We start from the raw sequence: 17,067 nt of genomic DNA on the forward strand, positions 1-17,067 counted from the left end.
TGTGCCAAAATTTAAGCTATTCCTTGTGTAAATAATATTTATTTTGTTCTGTGAAAATAAGTAACTGCATTTATGTATTCTGTTTCCGCCGCATAGGCTGTAATTTCTCAAATATCAGATTGTGGGGAGTTTATTTTCCCAGCATGTATTCAAACATGCACATTTTGAGAAGAGACCGATTAAATAATAATAGGTTATTCTAATCAATTCTCGTTACTCCACCTGAGTATGATCCTCAAATTGATAACTCCCGATTCTGAGCATGTAAACAATAACGTATTTATTTGTCTCACCACATTGTGCGTCACGAGGCTTGAAGTCCACCTGGCCTGCTGTCTGCGGGCTCCCGCGCCCTGGATCGACCTGCCCCCCGCTCCGTTTGGGGTCAAGAGAAACTATTGTTTGCTTTGATGTTCAGTTATTTCCTCTGTTAACAACATGCTGTTTTGAGACGAGAGGTCAGGTCAGAGGATCTCATGGAAGAAGGCGCTTTATTTTAGTCAAGAACCAGCAAGAACACACAATTTATAGTACTTCATGCTTCACGGTGCTATGTAAGTTACTGAAAAAGAGTACCACAAGTAATGGAGTTACTTTACCAGTTACTAAAACAAGAAATCAGTCAAATCATGACTGTTTCAGCTGAAGCGACATGAGTCAGTGAGCCATTTGAATGAGATTCAGTTTTCCTGTACTGAACGTGTATACGTAGACTTGACTGTGTTCATCTTTGTACTTCTAGCAGATCAACAAGCAGCATACAGTATGTCTTTCTCAAAGTCTGGAATCATTTCCATCACAGATAAGATCCACAAACTGACCAAAAGCACATTGAAATGTTGATTTAACACTGTTCAGCTAGTTTAGTACCATTTTAGGCGCTTCACAGGCTAATGACAATATAATGTGAGGATTTGGACTGAGTCATTGACTTCTCTATAGTGGGCATGACTAAAAATATGTATTTGAGGTTGATTGGTGACTAAATGTCATGCTGGCATGAATGTGAGTCTGTTTCTCTGTCATGGACTCGTGAATTGGAAAAAAAAAACTGATGAGAGGTTAAAATATTTCACCTATTTGGTCCAAATCATACTGTGTGTTAAAAAAAACAAAACAACACCTTTACTCTGTAGTGTTGTAAGGCTTATGCTCGATCTCATAAAGAATGTTTTTATGTCTGAATAATCATTAACTCATTACGTGTGAAAACCTTGTGTGCATCTCTTTGATGATGATGTTACAATTCATGTAGCGATTGACCCTCTTGTGTTTGCGTGCAGAGGACGGACCCTCAGCTCCTGGCCCAGTTCTACTATGCTGATGAAGAGCTGAACCAGGTGGCCACTGAGCTGGACAGCCTGGATGGCAGGAAGGACCCCCAGAGATGCACCCTGCTGGTCAACCAGTTCCGATCATGTCAGGTCAGTCCGGAGAACGGAAACACTCCCAAAGCCATCGCTTTTCATTCTAGACACTACACAAATCAATTAACATGCCATAGGTGCAAAGATGGAATCTACACTGTGCCTTGGTTTCCTGTTTATTTTCGATTTGTTTCATTCACCTGTCTACCCTGGTTTGGCCTGGAAACTATAAATAGATTGTGCCCCTACTATCCCTCTCCGGATACAGGGGCCTGCTATGACTATTGCTTTGGCAGACGGTGCTTTGCTGGGTTCCTTTATGAAACGGTTTTGTGATAAGGTGAGATAAGAAGACTTGGTTTGGAAGCAGCTGTTGGAAACTTTCGTCTTCGCTCTGATAAGAGCCGCCTGTGTTATGTAGGCTAATCGTAAATGTTTACTGGAACGAGTGACGTCAGAAAAAAGATGAAACTACAATTAGAAATTGTTGTTTTTTTTTTATTATTGTTATTCAGGTTGAACTCTTCCAAACCCCTCAGAGTAGCCCCGCTCCAACCTCTGATTTGTTTCGATTATAGATTCGACCAACATATAGAAGGAGACCTCATGATAAAAGCACAAAGCAGTTTACAGGTCTCCTCTGGATTCTTTTTCTTTTTCCTGATTTTTGAGCACAGACAGACCCCCCCCCCCCCCAAATGATGTCGCATAAGAACATCATACCATTATAAACTTTAAACGTTGCGATACAAGTAAAAACATAGGTTTTTAAGTTTTTTTTTTACTGCCAGGTCTGAGTGATGAATATGTGAGTGATCTGGAGGTCATAGAGGAGGTCCTCCCCCTACACACACACACACACACACACACACACACACACACACACACACACACACACACACACACACACACACACACACACCCCACTGGCAGGACACACAGGGAGAACCACTTAATAAGGTCATCACTTGATCCCCAGCTGTGCTGTCTCTCTCTCTCGCTCTCTGTCACCTCCATCAGACTGTCACCTTCATTTCCTTCACTGCTTCATTCTCCATCAGGCTCCTCATTTTGTGAATGAGCGGCCCATGTGAGGCCATGTCTGTCACTCAAATTCCACTCTGATTTCTTCTCCATAACGGGTTGGCAATGACAATGTTTAGCAGCCATTTCAAGGCACCCTTTAAATTCAGAGCGGCATGCCTCAGAGGCCTCAAGACTTTGGGACAAAGAGGTGAGCAGCATGGCACCCTTCAGCCCCGAGGCCCCGACAATAGAAGGCAAGTACATTCAAGCCCAAATGTTGTGCTTGAACCTGCCACTGCAAATATCAGCTCTTATTCATGGCCCTCTGTGGGGGTTGCTGGCATGCTGCTCATATTATGTTGGTACGGCTGTTCTTACAGAGTGGTGTGTGTGTGTGTGTGTGTGTGTGTGTGTGTGTGTGTGTGTGTGTGTGTGTGTGTGTGTGTGCGTGTGTGCGTGTGCGCGCGTGCGTGCGTGTTCCGAAGTGGTCAGAGATCGAGTCTGATGGCTCTAGAGGAAGAAGAGGCTCCGAGATAGACGGCAGAGTGAAAGATAGGCTGTAACAAAGGGGAGACACCAGACAGTTGTCTTGCCAGAGTGAGTGAAACCAGCCAAAGCGAAGGTTATCTCTGGTGTCCCCTGCCGGGAGACGCTCGCAGACATGGAGGTGGCACTCAGGACACATGTTCAGCACACAGCCATGAAGGAGTTGGTGGCTAAGCTCTCTCTCTTGCTCCCTCTCTCAAAGCTTTTTAATCTTTCTCCTCGGGGCGAGCAGAGAAAGACGCAGTGCTGTGCCTGACAAGATTACAGTGCACAGTGCAGCTGCGGTTGAGTGAAAGGCTCATTGTAAGTCATTGTTGTGGTGGTTGTACACGCCAGCGGCACATAAGCTCTTGATTAGCTCTTGTTGTGTGTGACACTGCATTTTCACTGCTGGAATTATGGACATAAGTTCAGTGTTTTTATAAAAGGAGAATGTAGCTTAGGGGGTCCTAAAGGTCTCATACACTTTGTTAAATTGTCTTCATTCATTCACCAATCAATATTCTTCAAACACCGCATTACCAGAGCATGTCTGAAAAGATGATAAATGTGGACATTATTGACCAACACTTGCTAAAACACAAGATAAAATGAGTTTTTTCCCACCGAGTTTGTTGAATTGACTTTTATGTCACTCTGGTGTTCATTTGCAGGACAATGTGTTGAACATTATCAGCCAGATCATGGATGAATGTATCCCCAATGACCGGGCCAACCGAGACTTCTGTGTCAAGTTCCCCGAGGAGATTCGTCATGACAACTTAGCCGGGCAGCTGTGGTTTGGGGCTGAAGTACGTATTCCCTCCTGCATTTATTAACAAACAGAACAAAACAATCTCGAGTCCGCGAAAATACCAAGTTATTTATACACACTAGTAAACATACTTGTTTCTTTTTGAAGAAAAGTTATTTTATATATATATTTAGTTTACTACCATTTCAAAAACATTGTATTTGTTTTATGCTGCAGAATATTTGGTCTAAAATTGATAAACTGGCTAATCATAACTCTATGGAATACAATTTTTTAGAATGAGATGGTAAAATAAGTCTATTTTTAGTTTTAATGACACTATAAACCTCCCACCATAAAGTTGCTCTAAATGACCAAAAACCATCAAATTCACATCATTTTCTACAGCTGCAGATGGCTTGTAAGTTGTGGACAGTTTGTTAGTACAGTTGCAAAGTTTCCTCGGATGATTTACTTATTGTCAAAAGTGCTCATATTATACAACTTTTCAGCAATTTCAAATGGGTCTTGTTGGTCCAAAAACTTTGTATTCAAAGTTAATTGCCCCAAATCTAGCTCCTCCTTGATTTTCCTCCATTTGAATATTGGATCATAGGAGCTGCATTCAGAATCTGCTGTGTCTGTGTGAGCTGGACTGGCTCCGCCCACACATGCCCATCTATGGGAAGAGCAGGAAGTACTTCCTCTCGTGGTGCCATGTGCCAAAGCAGAGCTGCCTAATTGCGGGTGGAGTCAAAGGGAGGATCCTCCCTTGATTGTGATTGGCTACACCCCCCCATGACACTATATAGGGTTTGATTTCTGATTGGCTGGTTGGAGCAACACACCTGGAACAAGCCTGGGAGAAAGAGGACACACTTTCCTCACTTCTGAGGTGTCGTTCCAGGTATGGGGACCATTAGTACTGTTGGAAAATCACTGGCAAGGGAATTTTACCTAATATGAGCCCTTTATTGAAAAGCTGAATCAGCTATATATTAATAATAATAACTCTGGCTCCATTTACACAACTTTTTTAGGTGAAAACACAAAACTTTCATGAATGGGTTTGTTTACATATCACCGGTGCTCAGAGCCACTGAAAACACAACTGTTTGAAAACGGCTCTCAAGGTGCCTCCAGAAGAGTGTCATGACTCCCAGTCCATATTCCCCAGACACTTGTTAGTCTTATAGTTGACAGTCGCCGTAGTCACAATCCAACTTCTTCATCTATCCAAATGAATGTCCTCGTACTTCCATTATTAATGTTTATACTTCTCCTTACACCTGTGTGGTTGTATTACAAAAACAAACAACAGCATCCACGATTGACCCAACGTGAAAATGACATTGTTTTCCGCGCTTCTGTCATTTCCATGTCAATGGACATTGATTTCAATCCCTTGTTGTGTATACACATAACTTTTCTAAAATATTGAAACAATGTCGTGTAAAGAGGGCCTCTGTTTAAAGAGACTGAAAATATTTTTTATATAGCGCATAAATGCTAAGATGTGTTGAATGGTGATTTCTATATACCATATATAAAGCTAAGCTAAAGAGCACTTCTCCCTTCTCAATTGAAACATTACATTTTTCTTGAAAAAAGTCGTTTTTTTCATGCCTTCATGTTTATTTTAGAAACTACCCAGCATTATCTTCAAGCCAACAAACCATCCAACATCTGTTGAATCTGCATTTGCTCATGTAAAGTAATGCAGTGTTTCTCCCTGTCCAGTGTTTGGCTGCAGGCTCCATCATTATGAACAGGGAAATAGAGAGTATAGCAATGAGACCCCTGGCTAAGGACCTGACTCGCAGCCTGGAGGAGGTACGCAACATCACCAGAGACCAGGCCCTGAGGGACCTCAACCTGTACACAGACCGAATGAAGGACGCATTGCGACATTTTGACAGCCTTTTCGCTGAGTTTGAGCTCAGGTAAACTTGGTCTCAAGCATTATTATCAACCATCTGATCAATTATGTATAAATTGGACAAAAACCTACCAGATAAATCTGTGTTGAAGTCACTATATTCTACTTTGCGTTTCTCTCATTGCCAGCTATGTGTCAGCCATGGTGCCTGTGAAGTCTCCCAAAGAATACTACGTGCAGCAGGAAGTGATTGTGCTCTTCTGTGAAACTGTGGAGAGGTGAATCTGAAGGGGCAAACACTGAATCTGATCACTAAGTTATTTGAAGTTAGAATCTAGACAACACAGATATATTGTGGTTACATGTTGACTGATATTTGCTGTCGTCTCAGAGCCCTGAAACAAGGATACCTCACACAGGACATGATCGACGACTATGAACCTGCTCTGATGTTTACAATTCCCCGACTTGCCATTGTGTGGTAAGTGTTGCTTGCCCTTGTAGTAGCCAATTAGCCATGCACTGTTTTCTACCCTGTAATGAAACTTTCGACATGTTTTTAGCGGCCTGGTTGTGTATTCAGAAGGACCGCTCGACCTCGACCGAAAATCCGAGGACATGTCTGAGCTCTTCAGGCCCTTTCGTACTTTATTGAAGAAAATAAGGTATGGGCTTTTAAATTCACAAACAATGATCCATTTCCCTGTGACACCCCATCACCCCAACTTTCTCCCGATGCCTTTTTGTTCTGCAGAGATCTACTGCAGACCCTGACGGAGGAGGAGCTACTGACGCTGGAGAGGAACCTGTGCATTTCCCAGGATGGAGAGTTGTCTTCGAGCCAGGGACTGGCCACAAGCGGCGCGCCAGCAGCAGTCCAAGAGAATCAGTCATCCTGCAGCATTCCTAATGACACCGCTGAAGAGGAGAGCGAGCGGAAAGAGGAGCACCTGGCTCTGTTTGTCGGTTCTAGTCAGGGGGATGAGATGGCAGAAGTGGAAAAAGGCTGGGAGGAGGTGGAAACTGAGCGGGGGGAGGAGGAGCAGGAGCAGGAGCAGGGCCTGCTGTGCGAGGAGGCAGAGGAGGCGGAACTGGCCTGCTCCATGCAGTACGACGAGGAAGAGCTGGAGCAGCTCAACATGATGGTGTACCGCGTGGGAGACGAGATGTCCACTCTGCTCTCGCCTCCCAGCCAGGGTCAGTCCCCGGCCCGTCACCCCAACAGAGCAGAGTCCAGTGGGGCTTCCAGCACCGAGGCCTCGCCACACCGGGTCGTGGTCAGTCGGGGAAGGACGGGCATCTATATAGAGGAGGAGGACAGAGTCTTCTTCATGGAGGACCTGGAAGCAGCAGGAGATAACATCACCAGCACCACACGAGAGGCTTGCAGATGTGTCGTCTCCCCCTCCAAAGAGACACCTCGAGATGTGCAGCGGAGACCCAGACCGCGGCCGAACCCCGTCAGGAATGGCTGGTACTGTGAGGCCACGTCGGAGCAGCCGTGTTCACAGCCACGCAACCTGAACTCTGCGAAGTGTGCCCCCTGCACCCCCGCCCCCGGATGTGAAGCCTTGCCTTACGCCAATGGGTGGGAGATGGGTTTAGAAGGGACCACGTCTGAAACGGCTGAAGTCATCGCCCACCGCATGGGAGGGATGAAGCTGTCTGCCACGGTCATCTTCAACCCTCGCTCACCCAGCTTGACGGAGCTGGCGGTGGACAAGCTGCTGCTGCCCAGGCCCGCCCCCTCTGAGATTGAGCCCTGCGGCCCCCTGGTGGCCACTCACTGCCTCCTCAACTCCTGTGTCTGCTGTGGGAGCTGTGAGGATGGCCACGAGGACGCCGTCAGCACAGAGGCCCCGGGACTGGGGTTAGGACTTGCTCTGGGACTGGACAAAAACTGTAAGGCCCCAGCCTCCAGCGCCGTCATCCATTCTGCTGCCTGCCAGCTGCCTCCGCGTGGCCACGAGCCCCAAAGTAAGTGTGACATGGCCCAGGTGAGCCCTGCTTCATTACGCTGCGCTGCAGAGCCCCTGGAGGAGGAATCGGCCTCCCCGCTGTGTGAGAAGTGCCTGGTCGTGGCTCCGGGGCTGGTCCACCACACTCAGGACCGTAGCTTTAGTGGCGGGGCAGGAGCCTTCCCCTGCAGCCACCAGCTGATCGCTGACCAGAGGCAGCATCCCAGTGGAGGGCGACAGAGGGACAAAGACACGGAGAAAGACAAGCCAGAGAAACAGGATGTGAGGAGGGACACCAAAGAGGACAGCAGGAGGAGCTCAAGGTCTGCTATCAATTAATACTTATCTGATGAGTCAACATGTTTTTTTCTCATTTCATTGTATATTCTAAGTTTACCTGTATGATTTGTGTCTTGTGTATACTTTTCCGTTGTGTTTGTATCCCTTCATCAAATATATTCCTACTACTATTTCTTTATTTGATTGTGTTCAGTTTTCAGAGCTCCCCCCTCAGCTCTGTGTCAGATAGTGACTGTGAGAGTGTCACCACGTGTAGTCTGTCCAGCAGTGCGTACACCCCCAGGTAACTCACCCTTCGCCTCGTATACCATGTGTCACAACAAAGAAAAACTTCAACGTTTACATTTAGTGGTTATTAAGGCACTATTTTACCAGCGCAGCCTGTTCAAGATGAAACTGGGCTGAATGTGGCCTGTGAGCTAACGCGTGTTCGACTCACCTGGACTAGATGACATATGAGCCAGGACTGGCTGCGGCTAGCTAGGTAGCATTCTAACTTCAGAACCCAAGCCTACAGCACAACATGTGGGTATCAAATAAATGAAACAAGACTTGATATCTTTTCATATGTCATTTGTAAAAGTATGAATAAATTAATGACACTGTACCTTTAAACTTGGGGTTTGATATTAATTAAAAGTTCATTATCACCCTAATTTGTATGTACGTGGTTATGAATAACTCAAACTTCCTGTTAATTTCAAAGCATTTGAGTTTGTCTGTTGAACTTTGCAACACCTCTGGCTTTAACATTTTTTGAAGTTTTTTTTCTTACTTTTAGTGTAAATATTCATCTTGTTGCACTCGGTTGACTTTACCACTGCTGCGTCTCCTGTTTGTCGGCTTTAGGATTTGGCTACGTCAATTCCATTTTATACAATGTTTGCAGAAACCTGATATATATTAAAGGACCCATATTTCACTATATTTCATGTTTCACAGTCCATCCTATGCTCATGTGGGCTAATAATTTGGGTGATACAGTATACAACACTCAAAACTTGTGAAATGATGGTTATTTCTTGGATTGAGCTGACGTCACCTCTCATGATGGTGGTTCTCAGCTCCTCTGCCTCCCCCACCCGCACAGAGACTGCGGCCCAGCCGACAGCCGCTTCCTCCCACCCCCTGGGTGACGTAGTCAGCAGCTCACGCTCGTAGTTGTAGTAATATACTTACAGATCTTTTATTGTGGGAATAGTACCAAGTTTCAAGATGAGCTTCTGAGTAAGTCCAGTTTCAAAGTGCCTGTAGTTCTGGAAGCTTCTTTGGTGAAGTGTTGCTCGCAAACAAACAGATTCTTTGCAGAAAAGAAAAAAAAGTCCAGCCACATTCGCCGCTGTGCTTCTTCTTTCGGCAAGCCAAATAGTGTGGACACATACTTGCACCCGAAAACACGTTTTCTCCAAGTGGACATGATGGTGAAAACAGTTATCGACAGCAACAAAAACAGCAGCGTTCAATGTGAAGTGAGCATAGACTGAGCACATTTGTGGGCGTGTCTTGTGTTGGTTTCTCCACATGTCAATGTTCCTGGAGGCGGGGCTTCTCCAGCTATGTGCCGCGTCATCACGGTGGTGCCGCGTCATCAAATCAAATCCACGTGTAGAGCTCCCTCACCAGTGAGAACAGAGAAATATCGCCCTTGAACTCAAGCTTGAGGGAATCAATGAAAAAAACACTTTGGGGATGCATGTGAACCCCAAATAGCACTTTTATGATGTTTAAAGCACAGAAAAGTCAATTTAGTATAATATGGGTTGTAGGGATTTATCACCTCATATGGATATGTTTATGTTTTGGTTGGCTATCGATAATGATTAATAATTATCAAAGATAGTTATTAATAATGTTTTTGCAATGTAATCTGATGTGTATCAGAACCTCGGAGCTCCACCTGTCTTAACAGGAAATGATAGCCACTTCAGTTCTATCAGTCTCATAAGATATACTAAACAGTTCATCAGGAATTTCAATTAATAGTTAAATTAATTACAATTACCAGAATTATTTTATGATGTTTAAAGCACAGAAAAGTCGATTTAGTATAATATGGGTCCTTTAGTAATATTACAAGACCTGCACAAATACATCAGTATTGTCAAGAAGTTTCTGTGTGTTTATTCAATATCTCATAATAAGATACCTGCCATTATGAGCTCAAACATGCCACACACTGCTGTTTACATGATTACTTGAATAATCTGACAACAGTAGCTGCTCACTGCACTTTATGGTTAAATGCCGAGACCACATCTGACTGTACATTCATTGTATATATGAGCTGAAAAATGAGATAAAAGTGGATCTTTTCACATTATTTTGAGAGAGCTGTGGGGGCTGCAGACCCTTGAGCTGACATGACCTCATGAGTAACATACAACAACGATGTAAACAGTACCTTGATTTCCTAATCCCCCTGATGTCATGTTAGTTTGTAGAGTTTCATTTTCCACCCACAATATATATATATTTTTTAATTTATCCTGACTAGTCACAGCTGCTTCTAATGAGATGTCTTTTTGCTCCCTGCAGCCCGGTCAGCAGCCTGACCTCCAGCTCAGGGACTTCAGAAGACCTGGACCACCAGGAGATCCAGCTGGCGCTGCACGATGCCAAGATGGCGGCCAGGAACAAGATCCGGTCCCGTTTCCACAGTAGCAGCGACCTTATCCACCGCCTCTTTGTTTGTATATCGGGTAAAGTCCTCTCCTGTGGCCGTCTCCGCATCTCCTCGTCTCTCCAGGCTGACGGCGTGTTTCTGTGTTGCTCAGGTGTTGCCGATCAGCTGCAGACCAACTATGCCAGCGACCTTCGCAGCATCCTCAAGACTTTGTTTGAAGTCATGGCAACCAAGTGTGAGCAGGGAGACAACGATCAGCCAAAGAAAGGTGGGGACATTTTTGAAATGTGTGTGGAGATTCATCCTCAGGTTAATTTCTACAGTTTGAATTCACCTTCTCATACACCAACCTAAAACACTTCAAACTCCACTCTGATGGAGTTACTGCTTTACTGAATTTTCACTTTTAGTACTTTTAGGCAAAAATGTAGCTCTCTTGGTCTTGGGATGGATGTCGTCTGACAACATTGAGGACGAGAATTACATATTTGATAAACAAGCTTCCATAAGTTTCTGTTCTCTACATTTTCTCTGCAGTTTGTGTGAATAACATGTTAACATTAACCCCCAAATGGGGGCCAGAAGACACATTCAGACGGGTTCAACCACAGGAGGAATCTCGGGGGTCAGGGGTGTGACGTTTCCCACATCATTATTTACTTCTAGAATGAAAAGGGTCAGACACGGGTTGTTTATAAGGCTGCCTTTCTCTCTCTCAGATGAAAAATATTTCGAGAATTAAAAAACACATTAAGCAAATGTATTAAAATGATTACATTTCTGATGATGGTTGGTTGTGGTCCGTCATGTTTCCTTTCAATCAACTCCAAAAAAACCCCCACTGTGTTACTGTAAAGCCTTTCTCCCCCTCAGCACTACATTGTCTGGGCTGTGACTCTGCAGCAGGGCTTTTAACATAAACAACAATCCATCACACACTACACTGGTTCAAATGTCTTCTTTTATGGTGTCCACCAGGCCCTGTTCTGCGCAGTGCGGTGCTGGAGGACTGCGCCCTGTGTCAGGAGACCATTTCCTCCTCAGAACTGGCAGCCAAGGCCCGAGAGGGCCAGTTCGAAGGTCAGCACATCCACAAACAGCCACGCAGACTTCAGTTTAGCTCTTCCTCTTCTGCTGCGTGTTCACTGCTTCTCTCTGGCTCTATTCAGACCCTCCTGACTGGGTTCCCGATGAAGCCTGCAGCTCCTGCATCGCTTGCAAGGCTCCGTTCACCGTCATCCGCAGGAAGCATCACTGCAGGAGCTGTGGAAAGGTACACAAACTCACACTTCATCATTAGAGGGGTGACAGTTTTAGTCTTTAATCTCTGTTGGAAGGATTTCAATCTCACACCAATCTCATACAGCACGTCGAATTTAAAGTTCACTTCAAACTTCCAAATGAGTTTCACATTCACATTGTTGCTGTTTGAATACACACAATAAACACATTAATGAGTCGTGTGCTCGTTCATTTTAAATGCAGAGAGAGTGAGTTGCATATAAAATCCTGAAATGCTCATAAATGTGATTCTTATGGTTTCTTGCTGTACTGCTCATTTTACAATTTGAATTTTTCTTCATTCTAAAAATAAGAGTTAGTTTTAAACTCCGACAGAGAAGCAGGTCCGGCGGTCGGCTGCAGAACAGACGGATACGCACTCCTTCGTCTAATAAGACTGTTTAATGCCTCTTGAACTCACACACAGCAACCATAACCAGCATTTTTATGCCTTTTTCAATTTTCCGTATTCCATTTTAACTGTAATTGTATGTAGAATTTAAACCTACTATTTTGCATTTTCTTAACGTATTTAACTTCTTCAATTCACAACTATGAAATAGTGGCGTATGAATGGAAGTGTGGTTGATGTTTTTATGTTTTCTTTGAGCTGCGGGACAGTGGAATTTACCTTCGGTGATTAATAAAGGGCTATCTATCTTTTTTTTAATCATGATTTGTTGCAAAAACAAGACATGTTGGGAAGAAAACACAAATTAACAATCTGATTTAGGATATACTATTGTCTTATAATAGGTCATATTTCTGTTAATCATCACCAATAATCCTAAAATCATTCTTACCCGAACAAAACAAATAAAACCCCCCAAATTCCAAATGACCTGGCACAAACTTGTTCTGATACCAATAATCAATCAGGTAACAAACTGTAAATCCACGAACACGTCAGACGAGCTGTAGAGTTAGAAACCGGACTGTTCAGCCTTGAAACACACACACAGTTCAAGCAACATAGAATTTCTAGATTTTAAACCAGTTGTATGTGTGTTAGAAGAGGCAGGAGTGAAATCATCCACATTTTTCTTTCAAAATGTCTCTTTTGTAGTTTCTTTCTTTCTTTTAAAGCTGAAGCTTGAACAAAGCCGTCTCTCTGCGGATGTGTCCAGTAACCCTTCCACTCCACTCTGTGATTTCAGATCTTCTGCTCGCGCTGCTCCTCGCACTCCGCCCCGCTGCCTCGCTACGGCCAGGTGAAGCCCGTCAGAGTTTGCACTCACTGTTACATGTTTCACGTGACGCCCTTCTACAGCGACAAGGCGGCCATCTGACCCCCGACCTCTCGCCAGACACACACAGTCCAGCACAAACGGAGCTCATGCAACACAGAGATCCACGGCGATGTGCGAAGCGGTCGTGATGGTTCCTGCTGGGCGGGGCTCCAGAGTGAGACGAGGCGGCAGAAGATCCAGACCGATGTGACGAGTGGGCCTGTTTCAGAGGGAAGCCTGTGTGTTGGCGGCGGCACCCGGCCAGCGCCGGTGACTGATGAGACGGAGGATCCACGGGCAGGACCGGCTCCGCAGCAGTTCACTGAACACGAGCAGGTCACCTTCTTCCTCTTGCTTGTCGTTATTGCCTTTCGGTGCAAGTGAAAGGACTTGTCACATACTTTCCAACGCTTCTGCAAGCTTCCTACATATGTGGCCGAGCTTCCAGGAGGACGCGGACTCCTGGAAAGAGTTGAAGTCATGACCACCATGTAAATAAGGATGATTCTGGTAACTAAACTAACAGTTATCAAATACGGGACATGGAAACGATCTCCACCATGCCAGCAGTCCCAGCACAACCCGAAAGCTTTTCTGTGGAGATTCCTTCATGCTTTTAATGTGACATGATTGATCCTCGGCGATGGGCTGTGCCCGTTGCTTCTGCTCTCATTGCGTCACCTGGAGTTTTTTCTCGGCACACTTTGATAAAAGGGATTCCTCTGTCACTGTCGGGTCTGGAAGGCCCTCTAGTGGAGAGTTGACCTCTCACGGCTCGGTGCTCTCTGCAGCACGACAATGTGTAGAATTAGTTTCCAACCAGAGGCCTTCTCAGGTGCTGGCCTTCAGGACTTCAGGCCACTCACTCGTTCATCCTCTTCCTCACTGATGTTCTAGTGCAATATTGTGACTACTGATTGCAGCGGTCCTGCTCACTCTGTGTTTAAACCACAGGAACGGTTTGCTGAGGAGCAGACTTGTACTGAAAAGTGTTTACACTGAATTTTTTTCTCACACGATTTGCTCTCGACCTCCGTTCTACTCATGAATCTGCTTCCAGCATACCAAGTATCTTCCATGCACACAGAATATTAGTTTGTACATGTGAATGCTCTGAAGTGGCCGATATGGACTTTTGTGATTTCGCATAAAGTCCACTCTGATCTGAATTACCGAGGTTCTCTCAGGCATTGCATATTGAAAACTCACACTGCTCTCTTCATCCAAACATGTAATCTCACTTTGAAAAGGTTTGTTTTTTTTCTTTTATAAAGAACAGGAATAATGTATGAAGCTATAATTAATTTTATGTAAAAAAAAAAAAAAAAAAAACAAGAGAAAGGAATCATGCAGTAATTATTATTATTTCAGAGCTTGTCTGAAATAATCCTGTGGTTATTTCAGACAAGCCTGCAGTACATTTCCTTGATAGCTGTGTAAAATATCCAATGAACAAATAGTGTTATATAGTTTTAAATGCAATGTATATTGAAATAAATGATTTTTTTTCCTTGTTTGAAGCACTGCCTCTGCTCTTTCACACCCTGTGTTGGTGGAATTATGGATTGATTCACACAGTCTCTCTGAATTACCTTCTTAATATTTATACACGTTATTGCCAAAAGTATTCACTTGCCTGCCTTCACATACACACACACACACGCACACACGCACACACACACACACACACACACACACACACAAACTTGAGTGATGTCCCATTAAGCCACAGGATTTAATATGACGTCAGCCTCGCCTTTGCAGCTATAACATCTGATTGTATTTTTTCATGAGTATGGATCCTCAGTGAAAATGTTAATTTGCTATTTTGGTCATGCGATGCCAGTTTTTCCTGGCACTGGAGTGGGCACCATGAGCCCACTCATCTGATGAGCAACATCCTGCACGGATCACTTTTCATGAACTCGGACAGACGTATCATCCGACTCTCAAGTTTTTCCACAAAGTTTAAAGGGGCACAACTGCATCATGCTGACTGTGGAGGAGGAACTACGTCAGCCTGTTTAATTGGTCTTGTGACCTCTTTATTGACGCTGACCGTAAACTTTCTATTGCACAGACTTGAACTAAGATCGGATACTCTTTTACCAGGCTTGGAAATCTTGCCGTTGGCTTTGGTTTGTCACCGAAATGGAAGGGAAAGAAATGTAATCCGCTACAGAGAATTCAGGCTCAGACGAGATAGTTTAGTCAACTCACAACAAAATGACAAGTTACAAAAGAATATTGAGACTATCTGCTGTGGGATAAATCTTGTACCAGCAGGTAGTGAATTTGAATTCTTTAATTCTGAAACCCAAAGGTCTCATTTGAAATTGAATCTGTTGGTTTGAAGGTATCATGATAAAAATCAAAACTGCATTCCTTTTCATTCAGATGCGCATTTTCATTTGAACTCACGCCCGGGACCTGGACATCAGGCAAAACCTGACCTGTACTTTGAACGAAATGACATTTTTAACATATGAAAACATATTTGGCACAAGTAACATTGTTTAACATTTTCTGCATTGCTATTGTAAGCTATAGGTGGGTGGTGCTGTAACTGCCACAGAAATGCACCAAAACTGGCGAAGAAAACATGAAGTATGAAAATATCGTATTCAAGAAATCCAACATCTGGCCTTCGTAAACCGCCTGGCATCAGAAGCTTCTCCAGCATGACCTGGACCATGTCGGCCACCATTATTGTGAGAGGTGGGGCGATGACAGGACCTGATAACCGTTTACATGAAAATGGCACCAAAAAAACCCCGCTAAGAAACGACACAGTGAGCTGGCCAGGCACATGAAACGCCGATGACGCCGGTATAGCCGTTAACAGCTATTGCAATGTCGAGAGTTGAACACAAGGTTGGTCTTCCAAAGTCATCTGGCTACAAAGTTAACGTGTCACAAACTCAGGTAATGTCAATAAACTACAGTTCCTGTGAATTTACATGAGAAATTTTACGGTAAAATGAGAAAACTAAAGTACAAATGTAGGATACTAAGCTCTCTTAGGGATCTTCCAGGAAACCCATGAGCTGATATATCCTCAACAATAAAAAGCTGATCCACACTGATGGAAGCTGGTTCATAAGTCAGTGCTCTCTCCACTATACTCTACCTTTTTAGGAACCAATAAATCCCCCCGTACATAGAATGTTGAGCATGTTCAGATGATCTGCTAATGAGTCGGACTTTATTTTAAGAGACACGCCTCTTTCTTTAAACAAGATTCAGTATGGAGAGACACCACATCATATTATGATTATGAAACATGGAATGGCAATGACACCACCTGACTCCATTTCCAAAGTGTACATCGCCTCATCCCATGTCAATAATACGAACACTTAATATGCTGCTCAAGGTAAAGGGGAAAGTTAAACTGGGATTGAGATTATACAGGAGGCGTGGGTCAACATCTGGTCCTTCCAGTGGACAGCATCTTGATCCATGGACGAGAACGAAGAGAGCATTGCTGGAAGAATATGAAACATTTCAAGACAACGCATAAAGGTGTAAACAAGCCCTTGCTGGACACAGTGTGGTTCAACTGGCCCACCACGACTACCAGATCTTCTGGGATTATGGATTTTGGAACAGTACCCAAACTTCACTAAACACAGTTTCTAACACTCCGAAACCTACGAATTGTGATGCCCTGTACTGAGGTCACGGTTTTGTTTTGTTTTTAGATGCTGACTAAACTGGGTACACAGTATTCTCAAATCATGAGCATATTTCGAGGAAAACAACAATGATTCTATTAATCATTGAAAATGAGGAAAATCTTGTCAATTCCACAATCATTGAAAATGAGGAAAATCTTGTCAATTCCACAGTTTTAAGAGTTTAATCCGACTCAGATGACAGTAATCTGGGTATTTAGCACAGAAAGGCTTTGGAGTGTGCTGACCACTACGCCACTCATTTATACTTTGCAATCCACTCAGCTACTTTTATAATTTATTATAACTGATTATATAAAAACCCTTTGATCGGCATTATTAAACCAATACTTTTTCATTGGTATCCACATTTGTTTATTCCAGGGTGATTTTTATACTTGTGGGTTAGACCTTGATATATTACACAGATGAAACTGAAAAATATAAA

General features: G+C 43.8%; 1 protein-coding gene across 2 annotated transcripts in view; it reads left to right on the top strand.

Annotated features, from left to right (window-relative positions):
• The window catches only part of zfyve28 (zinc finger, FYVE domain containing 28), a 32,380-nt gene extending 17,924 nt beyond the window's left edge, over nucleotides 1-14,456 (top strand). Inside the window, exons 2-14 of one of the 2 annotated variants that reach the window (XM_080512955.1) lie at nucleotides 1,284-1,424; nucleotides 3,593-3,730; nucleotides 5,413-5,615; nucleotides 5,740-5,829; nucleotides 5,943-6,032; nucleotides 6,115-6,216; nucleotides 6,306-7,832; nucleotides 8,003-8,092; nucleotides 10,345-10,508; nucleotides 10,584-10,719; nucleotides 11,427-11,512; nucleotides 11,602-11,705; nucleotides 12,871-14,456. In XM_080512955.1, the coding sequence (XP_080369081.1) occupies nucleotides 1,284-1,424; nucleotides 3,593-3,730; nucleotides 5,413-5,615; nucleotides 5,740-5,829; nucleotides 5,943-6,032; nucleotides 6,115-6,216; nucleotides 6,306-7,832; nucleotides 8,003-8,092; nucleotides 10,345-10,508; nucleotides 10,584-10,719; nucleotides 11,427-11,512; nucleotides 11,602-11,705; nucleotides 12,871-13,002 (3,003 nt within the window). In that variant the 3' untranslated portion in view covers nucleotides 13,003-14,456. Of the gene's footprint in view, nucleotides 1-1,283; nucleotides 1,425-3,592; nucleotides 3,731-5,412; nucleotides 5,616-5,739; nucleotides 5,830-5,942; nucleotides 6,033-6,114; nucleotides 6,217-6,305; nucleotides 7,833-8,002; nucleotides 8,093-10,344; nucleotides 10,509-10,583; nucleotides 10,720-11,410; nucleotides 11,513-11,601; nucleotides 11,706-12,870 lie in introns of both variants that reach the window. The other variant, XM_080512954.1, reaches the window with a different exon arrangement.
• The last annotated feature ends 2,611 nt before the right edge of the window (nucleotides 14,457-17,067 follow it).

This window comes from Blennius ocellaris, assembly GCF_963422515.1.
Source record: "Blennius ocellaris genome assembly, chromosome: 17".
Classification (NCBI taxonomy): domain Eukaryota; kingdom Metazoa; phylum Chordata; class Actinopteri; order Blenniiformes; family Blenniidae; genus Blennius; species Blennius ocellaris.